The sequence below is a fragment of the Micropterus salmoides genome, unplaced genomic scaffold, assembly GCF_014851395.1.
Source record: "Micropterus salmoides isolate LMB-PRFRI ecotype aquatic unplaced genomic scaffold, ASM1485139v1 Ms_hic_scaffold_10, whole genome shotgun sequence".
In the NCBI taxonomy this organism is placed as follows: Eukaryota; Metazoa; Chordata; class Actinopteri; order Centrarchiformes; family Centrarchidae; genus Micropterus; species Micropterus salmoides.
The window spans coordinates 11,066,813-11,092,821 of record NW_024040041.1 but is presented as its reverse complement, the minus strand read 5'-3'; the positions used below and the strand labels follow the sequence as shown (position 1 = coordinate 11,092,821).

Sequence of the window (26,009 nt, the reverse complement as noted above, 5' to 3'; positions counted from 1 at the left end):
CAGTCTGAATAAAATGTTTGTTATAAAAAATCATGCTCACAGGTTAATCTTAAACTTGTTATTCTTTAAACTGACGGCTTTGAAATTATTTCAGTCCTTGCCTTAAGACTGCATTAAAAATAAGGGCTTACTTCTTTACAACTAAAGTCATCTGCATGGTTACATTGTGATCATTAACCTCATTAATAATGACTACTTCACTATCACCTGTTTTGTGTGATTAGGTTTCTGGGGTCACATTTAGATTTCTTTACCACAGTTTAACGTTACCTTCCTGTTACAGTCAGCACTGTGGGACCTGGATATTTGAGACATGTACACACACCGACAAGATCATGAGGTTAAGGTAACATCACTGAAGAAACAAGGCGTTGTTTGTATGCATGGTCTCAATTCTGACAATAAACTGTGACAAATATAACACAAGAAAGAATCCTGATAGCTGCATTGATGGTAGGCGAATCTCACTTTGCAAAACATCTTGGAGTCAACTTAAGAATGACATAGTATTCAATATATGATGATTTCTATACAACACTTTCATGCATTATTGTCATGATTAAACTCTGAGAGCCCCGGTTGTCCCGGTGCTGCAGTTCCTTCTCTGGTCTGGTTACACAGGATCAGTTAGAATAGTAGGCAAGGCTACAGGTCAGTTATATTTTTATATTTGGCTCTGTCCATCAACAAAAACAACAACTCTTAGTTTCAGATATCTTAACAGTGATAGTGACAATATATATAGCATAAATGTTATTTTTTATTTGGGGGAAACGATTAAATGGTGTAACAGACTTATTATTTCCTCCTCTGCATAAATACATGTTCAAGAAATGAACTTTTATGCTCCACAAAATTGAATTAACTCCACACATTCACACAAACAGACCCACTCATCGCTCATGCCTGCTAACACACGTGCACATGTACACTTGTTGCACGTGGACGCACTCACACAAACACACACACACACACCTAAACTACAGATTCACTGATAGCGAGTGTACGTGAACCACGACACAGACACTGCTACACACCATGGTTACTATCTACATCAGGGGCCCCCAGTGACCCACATCCATCCAACCCTGTCCCTGTCACCATGGCAACAAATTCCAACCACCACCCACCCCCTCAATGGCAGGATCGAAGGATCAATGAATTAGCCAGCTAGCGATCCTTGACATCCCACCTAAAGATTTTTCTTTTGCCTGAGACTGCACTGAATGCTCCAGCAACCCGACCTCCCACACTGAATGAACGCTCATCTGTTGCCTCCTGCTTTGTGGTTACATAAAACCCTATAGACATTAACAACATACTACTAACATGGTAATCAGAAGACAGCAATAAGAACACAGGGCAGTTTGGCAGCTTCTAAAACGTAAACATAAACAGACCTGACTTACCTAGAATCTCCCCGCTCGACCAATTTTACACACACTCACCACTCAACAAAGGACACTGTCTCAAGTGACACACTACACATACTACTCTCTGGCACCCAGGACAGATTATGAGACAATGGGCCCCTGGGCACAGACATGTGAAAGCCCCCACCTCCCCTTCCCCTACACCACTAGATAGAAGCATGAACCCCCATGGCTGAAAGAGACACAAAACGACTAAACAATGGCTGCATCATTTTGAATCTCTCTTTTGATGATTGTGATGGTTTTGTGTCTCCTTGTATCAATTTAGCATCTCTTTGTGGTCTGTTTGTGTTTCTTTGTAGTTGTTTTGTGTCTCATTGTAGCAATTTAGCATCACTTTGCGGTCTGTTCTCTCATTGTAGTCTTTTTGACTCTTTGTGGTTGTATTGCTTCTCTTTCTAGTTTTGCATCTCTTTGTAGTAATTTTGTGCCTATTTGTGGTTGCTTTTTGTCTCTTAGTCTTTTTGAATCTCTGTGCTTGTTTTGCTTCTCTAAGTTTTGTCTCCTTCTTGTTTTTGGTACCTTTTATGGGTTTTTTGTGTTTCTTTGTAGTCTTTTTGTATCTCTGTAGATGTAAATGTTAATGGTAACTTCAAACAGAGGCTGTGGCCCAGGGGCCACTTGGGCCCTCAGCCTGTGCCCAGTAGGCCCATTCTATATTCCCCCTTATCTGGTACAGACTGAAAAGTGATCTTAAATCTTCAATCAACCAATCAAGAACAATCAACCTGGAAAACTGACCCTTGTACATGTATGAACTACATTCACACAGTTAATGTGATAATGTACTCAAAGGAATATTTTGCATTGTGACACTGTTAATCTTTAAAAAGGGTTAAAATAATCATTCCACCACATAGAGGAAGACCATACAGTAAATACTCAAAGAGATGATATAAAGGATTCTTGACCAATACTAATTTTATTTAAATTGTTGTGTAGATGAAAAGTTATGTCATGATCTGTTGGATATACAGTAACTTCCATATCTTGCAAACTTCACCAGGATAGTTCAGATCGACACTTTAAATTTGGAAAAATGCCTGAGATTTGTTAGTACAATTCAAAGAGTAGTATGTAATTTGAGACAGTGCCTAAAATTGGTCTACTCTGACCGTAACTAGCCTACCTACAGTACAGTATATACCTACCTACATAAGAATGTGAGATATTGCACTTGGTCACAAAACATTGTTGTTGTATTTTTTTTTTTTTTTTACAGCATGTGGAAATCTACTAAATTAAGTCACTGTCTGAGAGATACAGTACAGTATGGCACTTAGTTGATATCTAAGTTTGGAAACATGCAGATTCAATACACATGATCACTTTTAACTGCAGCAGAGAGAGGGGGAGGAAAGACCAGACCATACTGTAGCTAAAAAAAATAAATAAAAAAAACATTCCCCGTACTGTTTGGCATGAAAGGGGATTTTGACACTTAAATGAATGAAGAGAATAATATGAAGGTGCTGTATGTGAGTGGATTCTGCACTATTTTTAGTCATCTAATACTGCTTTGTGGTGGAGTCACTCACTTGTTGATCTCTTCTTTTTCAAAATAATGTTTGAATACTGCACCGTGGCCTCCTCGTCTACATTTCCTCCTCTTGTTCTCTTTTTCTCTCATCTGCTCTGATCTGACAACACTGGATTTGCTAAAGCAGAAGATTGAGTTCAACATACAGGTGTGGAAAAGTGCGAGGTAAAGCTGGAATGTTAAGGAAGGAAAGGGAACGAGAGGAGGTGGCGAGGCCGTTTTTGAACAATTACTGAAAACTCAGCCCAGATCAACACATAAACAACAACAGGTGTAACATCACAGAAAGCAATTTTTATCACTTTCCTCTCATCCCTTCCTCCTCCACCATCAGGTCTACCTATCTAGTAAATGGGAACCTGGTACGTGGGTGCTGCGTTGTTCTCGGTGAATGGTGGGCTCTGGTAGGCCTCTGCGGTCTCAGTGGTGGCGCCTACAGGTGAATTGGAGGGGTATGGCTGGGTGGGCGCGCCGCCGTCCATGTGCTCCGTGGTGAACAGAGTCATGTCCGTGCCGAGCATATACTTCTGGACCGCACGCACTGTTAGACCAGCCTATAGGGGCAGCAGGGGGAAGGGGGGTGGGGATGAAGAGATCAGACAAAAACAAGTCGTTATCAAAGTAAGCTAGACTAAATCAAGACTCAGTTTTCACAACCAGATATTTGGCAGGATTTTAAAGCAGTTTCTTTTAGTCTATAGAAATAAAGTTACCTTGACTTGCCTTAAACGAATTGTCACTTTGGGAAATAACATTCTTGGGAGAGTTAGAAGAGAAAATTGATACCACACTCATGTCTGTGGATTAAATATTATACAGTCTATGGTTTCCACGCAACCAGCGGAGAGAAGAAGAAGTAATAGTTTGGCTTTAGAGATGCTGGTAGGCCGATTTTGTTATACAGTCTCCACCCAGTTCCAGTTTTTGTGCTATGCTAAACTAACCGGCTTCTGGCTGCAGCTTCATATTTAACAGACAGTTATGAGAGTCAAATCTTCTCACCCAATGTTTCACTTAAAAAAAAAAAGAAAATCGATGAAGCATCAGAAGTCACAAACTACTTACGGTTCAGCAGAGGCATGACCAGTTTCTCTCTTTAAATTTAGTCAGAAAGGAATTAGGCCTACTGTCGATTGTTTAGGTCATGGATGGATTATTAAACGGGTCTACCAGGCACAGCGGCCCAACTGGTCAGGCTGCCTCTAATCCAGAGCCTCTGCTTGAAGTGTTACTAACTTTTCTCGTCTTTTCTGTGTAGCTGCATGTTCTTACCCAAGTGATTATGGAGAAGAAAGAGAAGGCGATTGCAGCCCGGGCTGCATCTGCCCCCTGATTGAGTGGCAGCTCATCAGCCGTGGTCTGAGACCACTGATTGGCCAGGAAGCAGAAACTTACGAAGTATAGGAAGGTCCAGAAACCTGCCAGAAACCGGCGGAACAATGAGACACGTTGTTAAAACTGCAAGAAAGGTAATTTCCAAGTTGACTTTCTGCATGAAACAAAATGACCTGCAGCGGTTGAGTTCTCAGATCCCAGCCCGCTACAGCAGTTCTTTGTTCCCTTTCGAAATTAAAAATACTTTAATTTCTCCAATACTTTCTCCAATGTAAGTCTACAGGTTTCATTTCTCTTGATGTCTTGTGGTGCAAAACAGCAGAATTCTGAGAACTGAGCCTGGTTGGGCTACGTTTTTGGCATTTTGGGGAAACTCAGCCTTTTGAATCCTGCCAGTTGTGTCTTTACAGTAATACTCACTGAATGTGTAAGGTCCTGTCTCATTTTAAAAGATCATTCACATCACTGACACTGTCTCTTAGCAGTCTGACAAATCACAGGCTAACAATGAATGTCCAGAGTGCAAAACGAGGTGTCTTGCACTTCCTGACTCTTGGTAAGTTGTAAGAATTATGTAATAAAAAACTGGAAATAAAACACATTTCTGTCACCTCAGTCTACTTGTGTGTGAAAATATGACCAAACACGATTGCCTCCTCACCCGAGAAGCCGATCTCAAGCATGATAGCCTTCTTCCTGTCTTTGACGGAGCTGATGGAGGAGAACTTGTAGTCGAGCAGGAAAAAGAAGGAGCACGACAGCAGGCCCACCAGGCCCACGAACACACCGTAGTTGCACGCGTCTGCATTACGATTGAAGATGCAGTGGAGACGCTCGCTGCCCAGGTTGACATAACCCTCGTTCACGATGGAGGCAAAGACCACCAGCGAAAATATCTGTGGAGGGGGGCACGAGGAAGAGGAGAGGGATAGATGAAGAAAGTGAGAGACATGGAAGAGGATGTAAAATAAGGAGGAACACCAGAGCGAGTAACCAAAAAAACAAACAATAAACGTATCTCTTTAATCCTCCTACTGTCTCCCTCTCTTTAACAAACACTGTTGCAGGCTCACTGGAACCAGGATTGTGGCTGAACGTCTGTGAGCATGCTCAGAATAAAGGCATTAACCTAATTTCCTTTCTCTTTCTCTCTGACTGACTGAAGAGGTGGATGCTTCACTTCCCCTCAAGAATCATTTCGTCCCGAGGCAGTGTGTGCACCAAAAGAGGTTGTGTGATAAAGGTTGATACAGCTAATGCCATCACACTTTTTCCCCCTGTTAGTTCATCCCATTTTCATGAATAACACCCTTCTTTAGGTCTGATTTGTAATAGTGTGTATTTCTTTCTACCTCTGTTCTGGACTCACACACTGACACTGATCAGCTGACTAACACTTGATGGCAGAATAGGGTCATGTGACACACACACACGCAGAAAAGCACCCACACTTGGGTGTGGGTCATATGATGGCGGAGGGGCACACAATGGGATAATGTCAGGTCCTCCTTTGAAACTAATCACATGTGTGGCTATAATCTGTGCAGATACAACCTCAGGTGCTTTTAGTAGATCAGCATGAGAAAGCTACTTAAAAATAAAATAAAAATGCTACAGATATGATAAAGATATATTCAATGGGGAAATTCCACTATTGAATATCCTGATATTGTGTTATCAATCTGTTACTTATTTTTACTCTACCCCTACTTTCCCGCATATCTGCTTTACACTTTGATTTCCTTGTCACTTATTGCAGTCTGCTGTATGATCTAGAAATAGAGGAACATGCCCTTGTTCCAGCAGAGAAAGTGAGAGTAAGTCAAAAAGCAGCATGTGCTGTTTTTTTATTGAGGATACCCAGGATGGACAAGGTGGCACCTCTTCTTGTTCTGGAAATGGATTTCTGGTATCTCTTCTCATCTTTGTAGCAAGTGATTTAAAGTACATTTAGAAGTACTGTAGGCCTACTACTGTACTCTACTTGATTGTATTTCCATTTCATTTTTATGCTGCTTTATAGGCTACTTCTAACCCCAAGGATCACTGGTTTAACATTTATATAAAGTAGTTTTACACATTAGTAGGCCTCAATAATGGGCCATTTTTCTCCATAAAGTAGCCTACATATACTTTTGATAATATAAGTAGGCCTACATTTTGCTGATACTTTGTACTTTTACTTGAGTAAGATTTTGAATGCAGGACTTTTACTTGTAACTGAGTATTTTTACATTGTGGTATTGGTACTTTTACTTAAAGATCTGAGTGCCTCTTCCACCGCTGATTGCAGCTGCAGGCTGAATATCAAGATGTGATGTGGCACGATCTACATTTTGAAGATTTTTTAAGCTGCCATGGGAAAAATACACCCAAACAACTTAATGGGCAATTAAGCTTTAAAGCACATCATCCCAAATTGTTTAAAACATGCTTGCTGTTGGCTATCTGAACTGGAGCGTGAGTTCTTCCTTCATAATAGGCTCACACATATCCAGGCTCACTACAGTATAGCTTTTTTAACCTACACAACAAAAACTCAAACCATATCAGTATGTGTACAATAGGTCTAGATATAATTGCCTACACCCAAAGGTAGCCAGAGACTCATCAGGAATTATTTGCACACATTGCACAGTCCTGGAAAGATCCCTCCGCTGTGTGTTTCAGAGATCCCTGCACTGGCAAAAAAAGACCTTCTGTGTGTCACCCAAAGGTGATGCGTTACATCAAACGTCAGGGCACGTAATGATGATCGCGAACCAATCACGGGTGAGATAATAAACGACGACCGTTTAGGGTAAATCAGCAAAATCATTAGCTGAAAATATGAGTGGCGATTTAAACAAAGACGGTGTGCGTGGTAAATAGCACTGTTATATTTTAGAGAAGAAAATAATAGTCTGGTTGGCGTGAATAACAAGTAGGAGGAGGCTGAGGAACCAATAGGCTCTGTCTCTCTCCTTTTCTACACTGTCCGGGTCCACTGCACATCTCAGCTTGTAGCCTAGGCCTACTGATAAAGCAATTTTAAAAGAAGATTTGTAAAATGAGGATAGGTCGGTTTTTGCCAGAAAAAAAAACATCTGTAGTGAGATCAGTTTCATGGTCAGGGTGTCACACAACCACCAGGCCTTGGTTACACCCTGTACGGTACATTTCTATATCAGTACACTCATCTTATAAACCATTCCTTCCATGGTTGCCATTAACACACCCTGCTTATCAATTATCTCTGGATTTCTGGGGTCTATTTGCAGTGAGAACACGTCACGGGTCTCGCGCAGCAACGACAACAGAGAGGACCCCCCTACATAAACACACACACATACACACGCGAGCGCGCAAACAGCAGTCCCGGAAAAACCCGCTCTCACCCAGGACAGCACTCTGAGGATGGTCTGCGGCTGTTTGGCGAAGGCAATCGGGTCTATAGTGGTCCCGGCCCGGCCCGCTCCGAACGATCCGACTCCGTCCATCTTCTGTGTGTGTGTCTCTCTCTCTGTGCGCTCCTCGCGGGTCCACGCTCCCGGCTCCACGGCAGGATGGATGCGCTGCTGCTCTCTGCTGTAGTGAAGGGTCCTGCGCGCACCCAGAGGCGCGCGGGCACAGAGGAGGGCGCCGCGAGTGGCGGAGCGTGCGTGGCCGAAGTACCCCCGCTACAGGCTGAGGTGGGATAAGCCATTTAGACCAAATTTAATACTGTCATGCTAATATGGAATATTGTAGCCTGTACAGATATTAAAATGATAGGGGCTTATAGGCCCACAAGGGGAAATAAAACCAGGCAGGCCCCTAATGAGCAGACCTACCAACCAACAAACAAACAATGTTTGTGGTAGGCTACCATCATTTGTTGTGGCCTCCAGCAATTTAGTAGGCCTATCCTAGGCTACTTCCTTATAAATTGGGGAGCCACAAGATGCACATTACAAAAAGAATGGTCAAAATCAAAGCAGCACAGCTGAGATATCCTGACTTTCAAGCTCTAATAACAATGGTTCACTTCCATGCAAGTTGTCATCTTTGGTAAGCCCCTCCCTGACTAGTAGTCATCCACATGTTCCAAACTCTTCCCAAACTTCCAAATGCAGTCTTTCTGGTAAAAAAAAAAAAAAAAAAAGTCACTATGGCATCATCAGGGATTATTTATTATAAAAAAAAATATTTTTAAACTATTTTTATCTTGTTGAGGTCTCATAACTACACATAACAAATGCTAGGAATAATGTTAACGTTATGTGTTTCTGAAATAGAAACGAAAAAAAGAATATCGGCTGATATATCTGATGGTCGGATTTTAAAATCCTCAAATAGTGAAATCGGTATTGGTCTTAAAAATTCCACATCGGTCTAATAAGAATAATAAAGGTGTAAACTGTGCCACCTTAACAGGTGCATGGTCTCTGTGCCCTGAGACAAAGTCTAATCAAATTAAGTGAAAACGCCTGTGTGGGTACTAGGGGCCTATAAAATATAATGAAACTCCACTCAGAATTACACACTGAACACAACCTCATTGTCCAAAATGGCAGATACAGCCCTGGAGGTATTATAGAAGTTCAGTAAAAGCTGGACATCTAAATACTGGCCTCAAGGACTCTAGGTTACAAACAATACACTGAGCAAAAATGTGCCTGAATCGTTCATCAGCCACAAACATTACAAATGATAAAATACCACATGGAGAAAAGTCTCATGATGATGATGATGTTGCTTTGCCAAATACAACAGCACAGTATAGTCACATGCCGCTCATCATGGGATATGCGCCAATTACTGTAGACTCAGCAATGACCATTTAGCTGAATACTAAACTGTCTCAACATAAAATTATGAGCTTCACCACGCTCGTGCTGCAGATTACTGTGTTTTGGCCCACCACACTGGTTTTGGGCTTTATACTGTATAAATAAAATTAACTTGACTGTCAAATACATGCATCCTGAATACTGATACAATATTATTCTTATATCATAGATTAAGTACAGTTCTGCTTAACAGTGGATAAAGTCCACATACACACGCAGGCAGGAGATGAGATTATCCATAAGAGAACAGAGCTGATCCTTCACACTATCTGCTGCTCTGTAGGTATCATTATAATCGAAGTTGTCCTTTATATTGGTTTTGTAAAAACAGGAATAGTGTTGTGAAAATTGGAAACTAAAGCTGCTGTTTTACAATTTCATGCACACATGGCTCACACCACTAGAGGTCAGTGACATCTTCAAAATCCAATCATTTAACAGTAATGTTGACAAATGTAAAGGAGACAAACACAAGTATTAGAAAGGAAGTAATTCGAACATTGAGGATGAATACTGGTTGTTGATACATATAAACAAAAAGAGGATGAATGTAGATCATGATAGCGGTAAAACAAACAGTAGCATTGGAGCACTAGACTTGTGTGAGTGTGTCAGTGTGTCCTTTACTGGCTCCTTAAATAACAAATGAATGATCAGTGTTTATTATTAACTCACAGACTGATCAGGTGACATGACTGACGTTCACGACAAGGGCTTCACATGGTGTTAAAACTAACAGGTGTTTCATCCACTAACCTATTTTCTAAATTTGTGGATTGTTTGTCTTATAAAATGTCAAAAACAATGACAAATGCCCATTACATGTTACCAGAGTTCCCAAAGTGGTTAAAAAGAACCTACTGTGTCTGACCAACAGCCAAAATATTTACATGAAACAGAGAAACACAAGTAAATAACCGCCTTTTATGAGCTACAAAATACATGTATTTATACTTAATTTAATTACTTAAATGATCAATCAGTCATGGCTGTAATTAGAAAATGACATCATTACTAATTCAAGCACTATATTATGCAAATAAATTAACACATTCGGCAGATACGCCACCGTACAAACACAAAAACTGAGTGTGGTATTACAATGAAAAAACATTCTATAATCATCACTATGTAATTTATACATATATTTATCTGACATATTTAAAAGTGAAAGCTCCAATTAATCACTGATATAATGACATCTCTGTAATAAATATTTTTCACACATTTAAGAAAGTGATATCGATTGTTGTTGTGGTGGTAAATCTGGGTTGACATCAAAACCCCAACTTCAGTCAGGGCAGCATTTTAATAGCTAAATTTACTGCTTTAACAGGTAAATCTAATGTGTTTTGTATTCCACACAAGACTGAACGTAGAATGTCAATAAACATTTGTATCCTGAACTTTTAAAACTCCCCACATCAAGAAGTTCAGTGAAACTTTGCTTTGTTTCACTCTGAGGCCTGTCAAACAGAGAGGAATACTTGTGTGTTTTTTACATTTAATTTTATTACCAGATCAGTTATATTAACTAACCACAAAACGAGAAAAGACACTCTCTATGCGCAGTGTGTCACCACAATGTGAGCTCCACTTTGTGCTGTTTCCACTCAAAGAAAGTTTTGCACTGACAGGAAGGACGTTTTCTTCACACCTTAGTCACAGGAACCATCTTTCCATCCATCTTTCCACCTCTCGTCCACACGGGAGCAGTCGAACTCAGGCTTGCCCAGCCGCGCGTTGATGCCATTATGGAGCTGACAGAGCCACTGAGAAAGAGCATGGCGACTCCTGGTGTCCGGCTGATTGTTTTTTAATCTGTGAAGGGGGACAGGGTGAATTTAGAAATTGCCTGCTCTTTATCTTCAAATGTGAAAACCGCTGCATATCTGTTTGCTTGCTTGTGCTAAAACCAAAGACTCAAAGACAAAAGAGCTGTGGTCTGACCTGCCCCGGAGGTCTTCTGCACATTCATCGCAGGGGAAGAACTTGGAGAAAAGGTTGATGAACTGCCCCATCTCTTGCTGCTGGGTGGACGATGGATGGTCGGGGTAATATGCTGCCATAGTGTGCAGGAACGACCAGGTGTTACGCCCTAACTCTTCCCTGTCCAATGGACATTGTGGGTCTGGTTGTTGCTCCGACTCTGCAGCTCCATTCTCCTGGAGAATCATACGGACATGAGTATTCAAACACACTCCGAGCCACAAACTGCAGAGTCAATCAGACGTTAATTCAAAGCGAATAGACAGGAACGCCTGTTGCATTGAGTGATTTAAATGTTGATCTGTGGTTGTTTTAAGGATATACATGCACTGCTCATATCCTGTTCTACAGGCAAGTTTCTCACTAACGCCGGGAAAGACACACTGTCCCTTGGAGATCGGTATAAAATAACTATAAAGATTATACGCTTTAGACCAAATGTGGTGACATTTTATTCTGAAAAGTGGTTCCCAAGGGCCTTTGGTATTACAGGGTGAAACCAAATTCAACAACCATGGGTCATTGCGTCATGAAACAACAGACTTCCTGATAAAGCTCAACGGAGAACTAACCACTTGGCATTTGTTACAGAAAGATCTGTCGCCCAAATGGAAAGTTAAGCCAGAATTTGGTGCATTGACCGTTAAAAAAAGAAGTTCATAAACCATCGTCTTGTCAGGCCAAACTTTATGAAAGTACTGATCTCAGCATCCCTCCTTGGCTTCATGTCACCTGTACAGCAGCTGTCGTCTGTTTCCTCTGGACCTTCATCCACGACTTAAAGTCCGTGCAGGCCCTGCATGGCTTCTTTTTCACACCCCCTGTCTGCTCCTGCTCTCTACCAGAGCTGTCCTCTGCTGGTTTGCCGGCCACTGCGAACGGAAAGCCTTCAAACCCGGCTGATGGTCCCCCTGGTCCTGTGGGCGCAGCCATGTTCGCTATTAGCAAAGTTAATAACTCTGACTGACCTTTAACGTTAATATCGATACACTTCAGGAATGTCCGGCTGTTGAAAGGCAGCTACCTCCGACTCGGACACATTATAGCTTTTTAATATTTTACTCTACCGCGTGGACAATGTCATGGTTACACAACCCCCGGTTGATGTGAGCGGTAAAGATACATGGGATAACATCTCCTTGTTTCACCCGGACCGTCAGTGGGCACGGAACGTGTTCCGGTTTGTGATGTTAGTCACTTGTGCATGCCGCGGAGTGTACCATCTGTCAAAGTGTAAATTTCTACCATTTGACAGCATTTTATTTGTTGACATTGTCTGTGTTTTATGTGGATACTCATTCAAAGCTGCATGTGCTGTCTCACTGTGTTTCACGCGGATTGTCAACTGTTAAGTCCCCCTGGTTAGCCGGGTGGCTAACAAAGCTAACAACTGTGGAGTGACACGTTTCTTTTTTTATTTTCTCTCCCTGTCAGTGTAGCTGTAGCCCATCTGAACTGCCACTATGGGGATCTTGGAGAAAATCGCGGAAATAGAGCGAGAAATCGCTCGGACGCAGAAAAACAAAGGTGAGAGAGGACAGCAGCGGGGCTAACTGTACTGCTAACTAGGTGTGTGTGTGTGTGTTTACTCGTTAATATCTCAGAAATTGAAGTAGAGCTGCGGTTGTGCTGGTGTTACAGTTTTGTAGCAGCCTTTCTTAATTCCTCTCATACATTATTGTAGAGTAAGAACTTGTAATGCACTGAAGCCTTTAAAGTCACAGTAAGACTTCTTTTTGAGTCACATTTTTCCCGTTCATTCCCGCAGCCACTGAGTACCATCTTGGTTTGCTCAAGGCCAAGCTAGCCAAATACAGAGCCCAACTCCTGGAGCCCTCCAAGTCATCGGGGGCCAAAGGCGAGGGCTTTGATGTCATGAAATCAGGAGATGCTCGTGTTGCTCTCATCGGTTTCCCCTCTGTGGGTAAGGTATGTCAACAAGTTTTCTTAATCCTGTACTGTATCACAAATACATACAAATAACAAAATACCTGAGCCAAGTCTGCATTCTTCTCACTCTTCATGTGACTCATAATCTAAAGACTCAACATGCGCTGATCTAATTTAATCCTCTGTTGTGTCCTTCAGTCCACTTTCCTTAGTTTGATGACATCAACAGCCAGTGAAGCTGCTTCCTATGAGTTCACTACTCTCACCTGCATACCTGGTGTCATAGAGGTACACACATTCACACCACTGCAGATCCTAACACTTGCAGCTTTAAACTCTGTCATTTACACTTTGTTGCTCTTCAGTACAAAGGGGCAAACATCCAGTTGCTAGATCTGCCTGGAATCATCGAGGGTGCTGCCCAAGGTATGCTTAGGTTCATGTTTTTGTATTTTGTTTGCTTAATCCCAAAGTGAGTGACTTTGTAGATCTGTAGTACAGTATGTCTGTTTTGTTATTATAGTGTTATATCAGAATTATTAATGAGTGAATGATGACAAACTGCAAAATAAATAATAAGTGTATATTAAAATACCCTTGAGTGTCTGTTGATCTATGGGGGGCCTGTTTCAGAGTAAGGATTTTTCCAGTTTATAATTTAGATGCTGCCACTCACAATAATGAAAAAACAAAAAGATCAAGCTTGAAGCTTCATAGTGACAGCAACACACCGACTCTTTGACCTTTTTATAGGTAAGGGTAGAGGTCGGCAGGTCATTGCTGTTGCCAGGACAGCGGACGTCGTCATCATGATGTTGGATGCCACTAAAGGAGAGGTTCAGAGGTGTGTGACGCCCACTGTTTGAGTTTTAATAGTGGATTTAAGGGGCATACGAGTACTTTGATCAACTGATTTTACCACTGCCTTTTATTAAATCAAATTTAAGGCTTTTGGTTAATATTTTACACTGCACAGTAACTTTTACTGTCCTGTTTTATTCTCTTTCACTCTTTTTAAAAATTACATTTAAATGTCTTTTTTTATATTCCCCTGTGTTGCTTTTATGTAAAGCACTTTGAATTGCCTTGTTGTTGAAAGGTGCTATACAAATAAACTTGCCTTGCCTTGATTCTTGCCTTTAACGTCTTTAAAAATATATATATATATATATTTCCAGAGAACTTCTAGAAAAAGAGTTGGAGTCAGTGGGCATCAGACTCAACAGGACGAAACCAAATATTTATTTCAAGGTACATTTTCTGTTATCATCCTAAACTGACCATGAATATCAGCAGCCAATTGCAAAGAGATATGGCTCGTAGTTTTTGAGATATTGTCGCAAGTAAAATGTGGGTTGAGAAAAACTTTCGACCTGATGGTGGTAAATGATAACAATTAGGAAACAACCGCTGGCGGACTCTGTGTATATTAATACTAAATTACAATTAATTGCTTTCAAGGTACCTTGCTCTTGTTGTGTTGGATGGACAGACCCAACTGACACAACAAGAGTGGCATTATTGGGCCTTGCTGGTAGCGGGAGTAAAAAACATCCTTAGTATTATTTGCAAAACATCCACACTACCTTGTTAGCTCCAGAAATTATTACTCAAATTCTTTTACTACACTTGGTTAAAGAAGTGTGATTTGTCTCTCTCTGTAGCCCAAAAAAGGTGGCGGCCTCTCCTACAACTCCACTGTTCCTCTCACCCACTGCTCAGAGAAACTGGTTCAGCTCATCCTTCACGAGTACAGTATCCTTCACAGAAGGAAAACATGTTCCTGACTTCTCATTCGTCTTGTCATCTCCTTGTCATCTCCTTGTTAGCATGTCACACTAGCATTTGGTTGACTTCTTTAACGCCTTCTCCTCAGAAATCTTTAATGCAGAAGTCCTTTTCAGGGAGGACAGCACACCGGACGAGTTCATCGACGTCATTGTTGGGAACAGAGTTTACATGCCTTGCCTATATGTATGCCAGTACTTACCATCTGGATTGGCCCAAAGCCTTGTACCTCTAAAATTGGTTTGAAAGTCAAAAGATATTTTTCTGAAAGTTTATTGAAACTTTGTGAATTGAAAACAAGAAAAAAATCACAATATTTGGAGTTACGAGGCTTTGGCTAATCTCTCTAGCTGTGTCTAGATTAGATTGGAGTCTCTTTCTTCCCCTCATATCATTTGTGATATCAACAGGTGTACAATAAGGTGGATCAAATCTCCATCGAGGAGGTGGACCGCCTGGCTCGCAGACCTAACAGTGTTGTCATCAGGTCAGATACGTGTGTGTGAATAACAGTAGTCTTTGTTGGTAGCTGTCATCTTTACTCTTTTTATGTATGTATGTATGTGGGAGCTAAACGGCTTCCTCCTTTTTCTGTCCAAACGTGTATTTCAGTTGTGGGATGAAGTTGAACTTGGATTACCTCCTGGAGACGTTGTGGGAATACCTGGCTCTCATTTGCATTTATACTAAGAAAAGAGGAGGTACAACCACATTTTCCCTCATTCGCTCATTACACAAGAGATGCAGATGCACACAGATGCCCTTCGTCTAAAGTCACTTTGTATTAATTTCTTCTTTTTCCATTAGAGCGCCCAGACTTTAATGATGCGATCATTATGAGAAGAGCAGCAAGTGTAGAACATGTGGTAAATTACGCACATTAATTCACACATTTGCTTTTGATACAACATTTTTAGAACATTTGTACATAAATGATTAGGGATGCACTGAATGTTCGGCAACTGAAATTAATCAGCCGAAAATAGCAAAAAAAAGCACTTTAGTGTTCGGCCTAATAAGTCAAAAGACCGAAGAATTTTTACTGAACAATTACGTTGACACATCGGCAGCGTAGAAGCATTTTAAAGTGTCAAAAATCATCATGCAGACACTGTTCTGCTGAATTATCTCCCAGCACATCCACTCCATCTGTGGCTGACTTCTTAGAAAAGGCAACAGTCTGACCCGCTTTGAGTGTTTCTGTCACTCGTTTGTGAGAAGGCGATTTAGCTAACCGCACCTATATTTGGAGTGCACACGTATTCAAGCCTTTATGGTAAATCCACTGAAACGGCTCAGAGCGAGCTGACAGGCAGGTGAGCAACTTTATCCTGTCAACACTTGTCTTTACAAAGACAAGTGTTGCAGTATGAGAGTCCTACCTGAAGAGAGGCTATGAAGTCTTCATGTTACGCGATATGAGAACCACATAAAACATTATTTATCAAATTGGGTTGGACTTGATGAATTTAGCACAAAGATACACATGTGACAACGTCCAGTTTTCAAAATAAGGTGTCTATACTGTATGGAAATAAGATTAATTGGATTATATTCACAGAAAGTTGAAAACCTATTACATGTGTCCATTAAAAGTAAAGGCACACATGTAATTTACTTTACCGAACCCTCTTGGGCCTCGGACCAACCCACCATCTCCAAAACCTGTGGGAAACACTGAGTAAAAAGCACATTTTGACTATTCAATTTATTCAGTGGTTAAAAAAAAATAGTCAAAATAAATCGATAAGAATGTAAAAAAACCTTGTTTGGTATTCGGTTTTTAAGTTTTTCATTATATTTGGCTTCGGCCAAGAATTTTCATTTCGGTGCATCCCTATAAATGATCACACTACAGTAAGCAGACCTGCTGTATAAGCACTCTGTATGATATGTTTACAAATGTGCCCATTTTGCTTTCTACCCGCAGTGCCATCGAATCCACAGAACCTTAGCCAGCCAGTTCAAATATGCCCTGGTTTGGGTGAGTAAGTTTTCAGAGGCAATGACCCTCAGAAACTAAATTGTCTCTTGTCCTATAAATGGTTTGAACTAACTCTCCAATGTTGACCTACTGAGTAGGATAAACACAGACTGTTTGTAGATTTCATGTATGGGGGGGGCTTTAGACATTCAGTGACTGCTGTGCCTTTTTAATGGTGGCCTTTGTAACCTGTTTTGGACGTTCAGTATGTTCTTTTGTCCAGGAAAAAATATTATCAATTTATTTAGAAATACACAGCATCGTGTTCTTTTATCAGCAACGGTGGTTACTTGGTCATAATTCGTGCTGTAAAATTTGTATATGTCCATTAAGTAATTTAAAAGAAAGCAGTTGGACTTGTGAAAGAACATTAGAGCAGCCTTATGTGCTTTATGTTTTCTGCGACTGACTGTGACCCTTCTACAAATGATGAATACATTGTGGTATGGTGGTCATGTTTCTCCCAATATGAGCAGTTGTGTCTCCAGTCTGAGACGAGTAGTTAGTGGTGAGCAAATCAGATAAGAGGAAGTACATTGAAAGTTCAGCTAATTAGGACAGTCCCAGGATTCACCAGTGAACGTCTTTGCTCCCTTTTGAGTGTGCCAGTTGTACATCACTATAATTCTAGCCATCCTTCAAGTACGTAGTTGTTTCACTAGGAAAATTACTAAACAGTAAATCTGTGGGAAAACTTTTTTGTTTTTGTTGCTGTTCAAAGTCTGTTTGATATATAACCACTGGCTCATATCTTGTATTATTTTGTGTTTGTACAAAATCTTGGTACACAAATTCCTTTCACATAGGCAAAACAGTGAGCTGTCAACATTAGTGCAGAATGTATATTTGTTATTAAATGTAGTATAGAGCTGGCTAGTATGCACACAGTCTAAGCAATGTCATTGTGCTTCAGCTTCATTAAATGTCCATTATACTCAATTTACTTCCTAAATTAAATTCACCTTTTGCCATGATACATGAGAAGCAGATACAGAAGAAGAAGAACAAGAACAAATTTAATTCTCAGACTCTACGAACAAATGTAGGCATTGTTTCAGCTGTTCTGAGCTTTTTATATCTAACTCCAGGAAGATGTTCACTGCTTCAGAATCTTGTTGCTGGTCATCGATCAGTCATCTTTTTTATTCTGAAATCTAGTTCACTGTCTTAAGTGATTCACTACATTTGAAACACAAAGAAACAAAAAAGGAAGGGTCTGAACTGTATCGTCTTGCTCTTCCAGGGAACCAGCACCAAGTACAGCCCTCAAAGGGTCGGCCTAACGCATATCATGGAGCACGAGGACGTCATCCAGATCGTTAAGAAGTAAAACAAGCTCCTGATTGGACAGAGGAGAGACGGAGCAGGAGGAGTCAGGCTGCTGTTGGAGGAGTTATAATGGAAAAAGATTCACTGTACAGTACATATACAGCAATGAAAAATAGCAGCCTTTCTTATTTTGTATATGAAAATTAACAAAACGCATGGATGAGAGCAGATTTAAGTAGGTTGTGGACAGGAAATGGTTTGTTTTACCTTTTGATTAAGATGAGCAGGAGAAGGAATAAAGTCCATAAAATGTTAAATGAGCCCGTGTGTTTGTTTTATGTTTTATTTTGATCAGATGTTATGTATTAGCAGAATATTTAACTGCATCTCACCCAGATTAGATTCTGTCACATGCACACACCTCACCTATAAACCCTTTGCATGACGCTGCTGTTTGAGTAAAGTAATTATCACAAAATAATCAATAACTTCTGTACAAATTAAATTTATTGTGAAATTATTTAGACTCAATTGTTATGAAGTGTTATTTCATTTTTATTTCATATTAGAAACTATATATTATTTTATTGTACAATGTTATTTTTTCTCTTTATGCCATTTTATATTTCATAATGTGACTTTTCTTATTAGTGATTTCACCACCCTCTCAATGTCAAAGTAATTCTGAATTATAAAACTATCTACCTGTTGCCTTAAATAAACTGACACACAAAATAACATCTTTTATCCATTTAACATAAAACAGAAAAATTCAAATGTTTAAACCTGCAATAAGTAAGTTTATTGGTCATTTAGGGTCTACATGATGAATTTAAGTCCAAAATTCACACTCTTTTAGCTCTGTTTTGGTCCCCACCAGCTCCTGAGGGAAATAGCTGGCTCTGAAGTATCAGAATTAGAAAGAGCTTTATTGCCAAGTCGTTGGTTTTTTACACGTACCAGGAATTTGCTTTGGAGATAAGGTGCCACACGTAGACAAACATACAGTTGACATAAATACATTTAGAAATATATAAATATGGAATAAACAGATGCAAGTTATAAAAGAAGAATAAAATAATAGAATATATAATATAATAATACAACTGTGCAGAGAAAGAACAACATGGCAGATATTTACATGTGCATTACTCCAGATTTGTGTTGTGCAGATGTAATGCAGCGGAAGAGGAAATTGTATTTATGTAAATATATAAATTGAAAAAATATAGGAGAATAACAATTAACAAATATGTGCAAAAGCTGCTAAATCCTCCACGGTGTTCGCCTGTTAGCTGCTAACTCTTAACGTCTTTCTAACTTTTTGTTGCTATAGGCTATAATTGGTTTTTCAGAACTTGCTAAAATACAAAGAGTGGTGAGATGTAACCAAAACAGAAAGGTTGTCAGCCTAAAACAAAAACTGAAATGAGCTGAAAGATGCTAATGGCCAACTTCTCTGCGAGTTCATCACTACATGCGACCCTTATTGCATTACACATTTGATCCATTGTTATTATAAAGATGTTGATTATAGCCACAACTGCTGGACACAAGATGTCTCCTATTTAACTTAAAAAAGTACTTTCCCAGTGTACGTGCACTGTAGTTGTCAGAAAACAATGCTTACATGTATCGGTCTAAAACTCAGAGCACAGAGAAACTTTCCAACTTTGGTATCGCATACATCATTCTGTGAAGAACAAACATCCCAGCAAAACACATTTTTGAGTGGAGGAGGACTTTGATAAAGCTGCAAAACTCCCCTGTATGAATAGGAAATTTATCAACGCATAGACTGGAGGTAACATTGAGGTAACACCACCAAGTATTAATATCTGCACAGCTTGGCATGACTGTAAGACAGTGTAGATTTTTCACCTGTATCCCTACTCAGCTGTAAAGCAGGTAAGGCTTAGTCACCCCTGACCCCTCCCCGCTGCGTCCACCTCTGCTGCCCTGCTGTTTGTGTCACACTCTCCGCACTCCAAAGCAGGCTGACCAGAAAGTATAGACTCTGAGCCAATGCTTCCAGTTCACACAGACACACACACACACAAGCACAATAGCACCATTAAATATTTACAAGCATCTCTTTAGTCTAGGAGAGGGGGACTGAGTGGGAGGCTTTATGAGAGAGAGAGAAAGAGAGAGGGGCTCTGAGTTGACACTGCTGGCTTTAAAGATGCCTTAAAGATGTCTCGCCAGAATGAATTGTGGATGGAGAGATTCTGCTTTGGAATAACCTGAAGAGAAGAGGAAGGATAGAGGGATACTATTGTGGAGAAGAAGAAGAAACAAAGGTATGGTCGACTGGGTGTGCATTGTGTGGAGCAGGCATGACACTTGATGCTGCTTGGCTCCATATGGCATGGCTAAGTGTGAGTTTGTGTGTGTGTGGTGCCTGGCAGTACACATAAGCAAGAATTGGGTTTTTAATTAGAGTCCTCTTATAAGCCTTGCTTTTGTGTAATTTTGTGCCATCAGTATGTTGTTTAAAGCCATAATCTAAATTTTAGGGGCTGGTCGTAGCATGTCCAAGTTTGAGAAAAAGTAGTTTGCAGACTTGCTGCCCACCACCTAGCTCCTTTTAAACAGATTCATTGTGACCTGGCAGTTTTCTCAATGTAATCAATACTAACCCAACCAAGTGTTTTTTTTATTTGCCATAGACCTGCAGCTCTATGGCAAATTATTCGATAATTTCATTACTTCACTGACAGAAAAATACTTGGCAACTATTTAGATTATCAACTAATTGTTCAAGTACCTTTTCAAGCAAAAATGCAAAAAAAACAAAAATACAAATCTGTTTTCAGACTTTTCTCTGTTTCATATTAAATTGCCTATCTTTGAGTTTTGGACTGTTAGTTGGACAAAAGATACATTTGAAGATGTCATATTGGACTCTAGGAAACTGTGATCATCATTTTTTTAAATTAATTTCTGACATTCTACAGACCAGGGGTGACCCAGCTGTTTTGATTGTGGACCATAAAATATAAGAAGCCACTGTGAAATTCTGAAATATCTGGCTGTCTACTGCCTTTTCGGTCCCGCTATTTTAGTAGGTCAAGTAATTATTAAAATGGCAGCACCTCTAATGTTCAAACTAAGAAGTGCAATGCACATACAGGGCAACTTTTTAGAAATAACCTCAAGCAATATTGTAGTTTATTTTTAAAAAATTCGCAGTGGGCCATTTAAAATCGAGCAGGGGGCCACAGTTGGTCCGCATGCTGTTGTTTGGCCTTCCATGCTTTAGACCAAACAAATAATCCATCAATTGAGAAAATAATCAGAATTACTTGATAATGAACATTAAATTAAGGTTAATTGCAGTCCTATTTGACAACATTAGAGAGACTGAGCTGCTATGAGCTTCAGAGGCCAGAGGCAGTACTTCTATGAATCCTTTTCACAGCACAGTGTCTTACTTTACTGAAACCTAAGAGCTCCTCTCTCAGTGTTACAACAATAATTGTGTGATGTTGAACGTCATATCAGGTGGAAAGTCAATTCTACTAAAAGGTTACTTTTGTTAGATACAAAGCAATCCAAAAATGTGTGCAACCAAATGTGCAACCATGACATTACTTTATCTCTTTTTCCAACTGACTGAATATCACGTGACTTTTCCTTGGTGTAGTAATTGTGACTGGTATTAAATGAACCAATGAAGCAATGCCCCCATGACTCTTAACTGCTGCACACCACGGTTAATTAACTTAACAGCTCCTTTCCTCTTGTTTTAACAATGATTACTTATCAGATTTCATATTGTGATACAAATTGCACAAATTTGCTTCAGTTCCTCCTAGAAAACTGCGTTTTCGCTAATACTACCTTGCATCACTTTTTTGTTTTTGTAGAAAAGACAGTTACTGTTGATTTTCAGGAGACTGGACAGATTTGGACCAGAGGACAATGGTCACAGTGTACTGTTGTGTTTCTATTGTGCTTTCATCGATTCTCCAGTCGTACTTCTACAAAAATGTACCAGCAGTGCAAAATCCATAAAATATATTTACGCACATGAGTTATTTAACATTAAAAATACATATTAATTTTCAGCAGCCATCCAACAGCCAGCAAACAACTATAATCAACGAGTTATCACCTGCTGTATGCTGTTGTGGCCTCACTGAGATTTACTGTTGCATCCCAGGATCATATGTGATCGTTATATAGCACATATAGCACTTTTCTCGTGTTGAATTAATACATATAATTCTACATTTTCTGGATGGTAGAATAGAAACAATACCAACCATAGACGAACATCACCAGCAGTTGAGAGATGGATCAGTACCCTGTTTACTTGGTCTCTTCTGCCCTCTTCTGCTTCAGCCAGTTCATTACATGAAGCCGAGAATCAGGTTATTTCAGCATTTGGTCCATTCAGCAGTGAATAATTAAACATCAGAGGGAAACGTTTGACTTCTCTTCAACCAAGTATGGACTCACTGAGGGTAAATTAAAATTGCATGAGATTTCGTTAAATTTAGTGGACCACTCATGGTAAATAATGTCCAAGGAAGAATTTTGCAGATGACACACATGAGGTGACCAAGTTGAACATCCAAATAAACAAGTTTACAAGAGTGGAGGCTGTCTGCTTCATATTGAATGTTTTCTTCTCTGCACACCAAACTAAGAGTAGATTTTGTATTTAAAAAAGACTCTGTATGGAGCTTACTGTATATTGTATGAACAAACAGGGATAAAGAGTATATATTTACTTTAGTCTTTTAAATAAGACAAAGGCTAACAGACTTCATTTGCCTTTGTGTTAAGCTAATCTCTTTAGAGTAGTAGTTAGAATAGTCGGGCTGTTTTCTGTTCTTGTGTACTGATGTTTGTCTAGGCGATAAATTAGCCAATTGAGGCACATAAAGAAGGGTGGCTATACAGAGAAACATAACTTTAAATTTGTTCTTTTAAAGAGACATGTTGCATCAGTAGAAAGTAAACCGCCTTGCAAAGGCTCAGACAACATGTTGAAAAATTCAGGGGTTTTACATAGACCATGATTTGTTGCTACAAGTCATAGGACGTTCAGGTTTGAGATGCACACCAACACAAAGGAAGACGATTTGTTTATCATAAGAAATCAAGACAAAACCTGAAAAGTGATTCTATAAGCACACATTATATCATTAACATAATATTCTTTCATAGCTTGTCAACATGCAGTGTAAGGAATATGGTATTTGGTTCCTGTAAAGTAATTAAATTAGTCTGTTAAGCTGTGAGGTCCAGAGAAGTGCATGCTACTTCTAACTACTTCTGTTAAAGACTGAACTTTTATTGATTAACTATGATGAGTGCCTTCAAGGTTCTGTCATATTCTTTCACAATAAATAAACCATCCTTCTATGTTCTTGTCTTCACAGCAAATTGAAACCTGCGTTAGTCATGCGGTTTGGCAGGCAGCCACAATGTATTATAATCTAAAATCACATTCAGAGGATCATGGGAGGCAAAGATTAAGTTAAGATTTTTGGCTCAACAGAACTTATTCATTCTGTATTACTACAAATATTTATTTGTGGGTGAGATGCGGACCACTGGAAGATGCACAGTGAAAATTAGGGTAACATTTAACTAAGCTCTAACCATCTGCTGTGTGTGAGAGATGCCTTTTGTGATGTGTGTGTGTGTGTGTGTGGGTGTTCTGATAAGGCTCCCCAACACACGTGTTTTCTATACTTGTAAGCACCCTCACTGACATAATGCGTCCCCAGCTCCTTACTCTAACAACCACATGCCTAACCCTAACCTAAACCTAATTCTAACCTGAACCCTACAACCAAGTCTGGACCCTCAAACCCTCAAACCCTCAAACCCTTTGAAGGTCTGTCTGAAAGTGAGGACCGGCCAAAATGTCCTCAAAAAATCTAATTGGTCCTCACAACGATAGATGTACAAACAAGCAAGCACACAAACACACACACACACACACACACGCACACACACACAAACACACACACACACAAATGTTTCACAACCTATTGTCACTAAAGGGGTTTCATAGCAAATCACCCTTCTGGCTCTGACGTTGGGACGCCAATGTGGGAGGATGATAGCGTAATGTGTGTGTGTGTGTGTGTGTGTGTGTGTGTGTGTGTGTGTGTGTGTGTGTGTGTAGGTGTGTGTGTGTCCTGCTATTAATGCACAATGGGCCTGCACAATTGTTTACTTAGGCACAGATCGGGGAGAAGGTATTGCTACACACACAACACATGTACAAGGGCAGCATGTTTGCTAAGAAACCCAATCACTGCATGACTGATGCACTGATTGATCTAAAGAGTCTTATACCTGCACCAGTCCCATTGTGTGTCCAAGTGGGCTTTGTAAATGAAGTGTGTGTGTGTGTGTGTGTGTGTGTGTGTGTGTGTGTGTGTGTGTGTGTTCAGCTATAAAACATCAGCAGAGGGTCCAGAAGTGCACCAGAAGTCAGTGTAGCCATATAGAAGCCGGTAAGATAGATTGTTACTATAGACAAGGAGTGGGTTCATCAGACATTTTGGTGGATATTTGTGGATAAATCAATGTTTGTCACTCAAAAGAACAAATAAGGTAAGCTGCACCAAACTCAAACACTCTATTCATAAAAGTAATGTACATTACCATGACAGGGTGTGAGCATCCAATGCTTAAGCTTGGAGGAATTATGTTTTTGACTTAAAAAATGTATCAACTGGTCTTGAAATGTTATGATTGAAATTGGTAGTGGCCGCTGTAATCACTTTGGTATGACAGTGGTGAGTCTGCCTGTCTCAACGGGTGCGTGCGTGGGAACTCTATAGCGTCTTACCCCACTCCTTCTGCTCTTTGATAAAAATTTTGGTTGTCCCAGACCTTTTTATGTGAAGTTTGCATGTTTCCCCCACCATCAAAAACATGTTAGGTCCATTGACCAGTGCAACTGGCATGGATCTGAAGTTGGTCCCCGGGAGCTGTACAGTGGCTGCCCACTGCTCCCTTGAGGGATTGGTTAAAGAGAATGAATCTCCTTACAGAGAATGAATTTTGCCACGTGTATGTAAATGCATAGGTGTCATTTACACTGGGGATGCTGGGGACATGTCCCCACCGCTATTTTAAATGGCTGATTATGTCCCCACCACTTTTTCAAAGCATAATTTAAAAAAAAAAAAGTTCTGAAATATAGCTTGCAGTTAAATAAATGAAAATGCTTTTAGGTTTATTTGCACATTAAGAAAACCTGAATTGCAATTAAAATGTAGAAGAAATAAATGAGCATTGTCCAAAAAAAGTAACTTAAGCTAAAAAAACAAGCTACTGATTATAAAATGTTCCAAAAACATGCAGCACCAATCAGTAACTTTAATAACGTCTTGACACAGTTTCTTTTTGGCCAAGCTTTTCGTTCTCTCCCTTTGAAAATGACAAAAGAGGAGGGAAGACTAAATCATACCTACCTATGTGTTCCCTCAGCAGCGATGATATTACATGAGAAAAGTTAATTTACAGGAGGAACAGATCTGAAAGCAGCACAGAATGCCTGAGAGCTGCACTGACTTAGATTCTATTATATTTATATTTTTTGAAATGTAATGTGCTACCTGAATTTTGTGTTTCCTTTTACACAAATAAAACATTTCCACCATAAATTGGTGCAGAAACTTTCACTAGAATGCAGGAAATAAAGTGTTTAATGATCAAAATTTCCAGGGGGAGGATCCCCTTAGACCCCCCACTCATGTATCTCAGCATTTAGGATCTTTAAAACGGTTTAATCTTTTCATCTCATTCTTGTGAACAAAATATTGTATATTGTGATGTATGTGACAGTGAAGTACCTTTACCTTTTATTATTTATGATGTGGACAACTATCAAAATCAAATGAACACAGTCAAACATCAAGTTGATACAATAAAACAAGACAAACAAACAAAACTATATTACTTACTAGCTCGCATCTGTCCTGCAAAAAAAG

The 26,009-nt window shown here is 39.8% G+C and overlaps 3 protein-coding genes across 3 annotated transcripts; 1 reads left to right on the top strand and 2 right to left on the bottom strand.

Annotated features, from left to right (window-relative positions):
- Positions 1-1,782: 1,782 nt before the first annotated feature.
- Positions 1,783-8,021, bottom strand: syngr3a (synaptogyrin 3a). Its single transcript, XM_038695934.1, has 4 exons — positions 7,686-8,021; positions 4,970-5,204; positions 4,246-4,391; positions 1,783-3,527 (listed from the first exon to the last, which is right to left on the bottom strand). Exons 1-4 carry the CDS (start codon positions 7,785-7,787, stop codon positions 3,318-3,320), a joined length of 693 nt encoding a protein of 230 aa, XP_038551862.1. The 5' UTR covers positions 7,788-8,021; the 3' UTR covers positions 1,783-3,317.
- Positions 8,022-10,029: 2,008 nt separating this feature from the next.
- Positions 10,030-12,206, bottom strand: gfer (growth factor, augmenter of liver regeneration (ERV1 homolog, S. cerevisiae)). Its single transcript, XM_038695948.1, has 3 exons — positions 11,841-12,206; positions 11,070-11,284; positions 10,030-10,940 (listed from the first exon to the last, which is right to left on the bottom strand). The coding sequence occupies exons 1-3, from the start codon at positions 12,039-12,041 to the stop codon at positions 10,778-10,780; spliced, it is 579 nt and encodes a 192-aa protein (XP_038551876.1). The 5' UTR covers positions 12,042-12,206; the 3' UTR covers positions 10,030-10,777.
- On the top strand, positions 12,202-18,359 carry drg2 (developmentally regulated GTP binding protein 2). Its single transcript, XM_038695923.1, has 14 exons — positions 12,202-12,341; positions 12,543-12,635; positions 12,877-13,037; positions 13,197-13,286; positions 13,364-13,424; positions 13,752-13,842; positions 14,177-14,249; positions 14,663-14,753; positions 14,875-14,972; positions 15,197-15,273; positions 15,399-15,487; positions 15,594-15,652; positions 16,717-16,770; positions 18,014-18,359. Exons 2-14 carry the CDS (start codon positions 12,572-12,574, stop codon positions 18,098-18,100), a joined length of 1,095 nt encoding a protein of 364 aa, XP_038551851.1. The 5' UTR covers positions 12,202-12,341; positions 12,543-12,571; the 3' UTR covers positions 18,101-18,359.
- Positions 18,360-26,009: the final 7,650 nt, after the last annotated feature.

Coding starts and splice junctions, on each gene's coding strand:
- gfer (XM_038695948.1), bottom strand. CDS start 12,041: ATGGCTGCGCCCACAGGACCAGGGGGACCATCAGCCGGGTTTGAAGGC. Junction 11,285..11,840: donor AGACGACAGCTGCTGTACAG/GTGACATGAAGC, acceptor ATGATTCTCCAG/GAGAATGGAGCTGCAGAGTC. Junction 10,941..11,069: donor GCAGAAGACCTCCGGGGCAG/GTCAGACCACAG, acceptor CCCCCTTCACAG/ATTAAAAAACAATCAGCCGG.
- drg2 (XM_038695923.1), top strand. CDS start 12,572: ATGGGGATCTTGGAGAAAATCGCGGAAATAGAGCGAGAAATCGCTCGG. Junction 13,287..13,363: donor GCATACCTGGTGTCATAGAG/GTACACACATTC, acceptor GTTGCTCTTCAG/TACAAAGGGGCAAACATCCA. Junction 16,771..18,013: donor TCAAATATGCCCTGGTTTGG/GTGAGTAAGTTT, acceptor TTGCTCTTCCAG/GGAACCAGCACCAAGTACAG.
- syngr3a (XM_038695934.1), bottom strand. CDS start 7,787: ATGGACGGAGTCGGATCGTTCGGAGCGGGCCGGGCCGGGACCACTATA. Junction 4,392..4,969: donor GCTTGAGATCGGCTTCTCGG/GTGAGGAGGCAA, acceptor GGTTTCTGGCAG/GTTTCTGGACCTTCCTATAC. Junction 3,528..4,245: donor TCTTCTCCATAATCACTTGG/GTAAGAACATGC, acceptor CTGCCCCTATAG/GCTGGTCTAACAGTGCGTGC.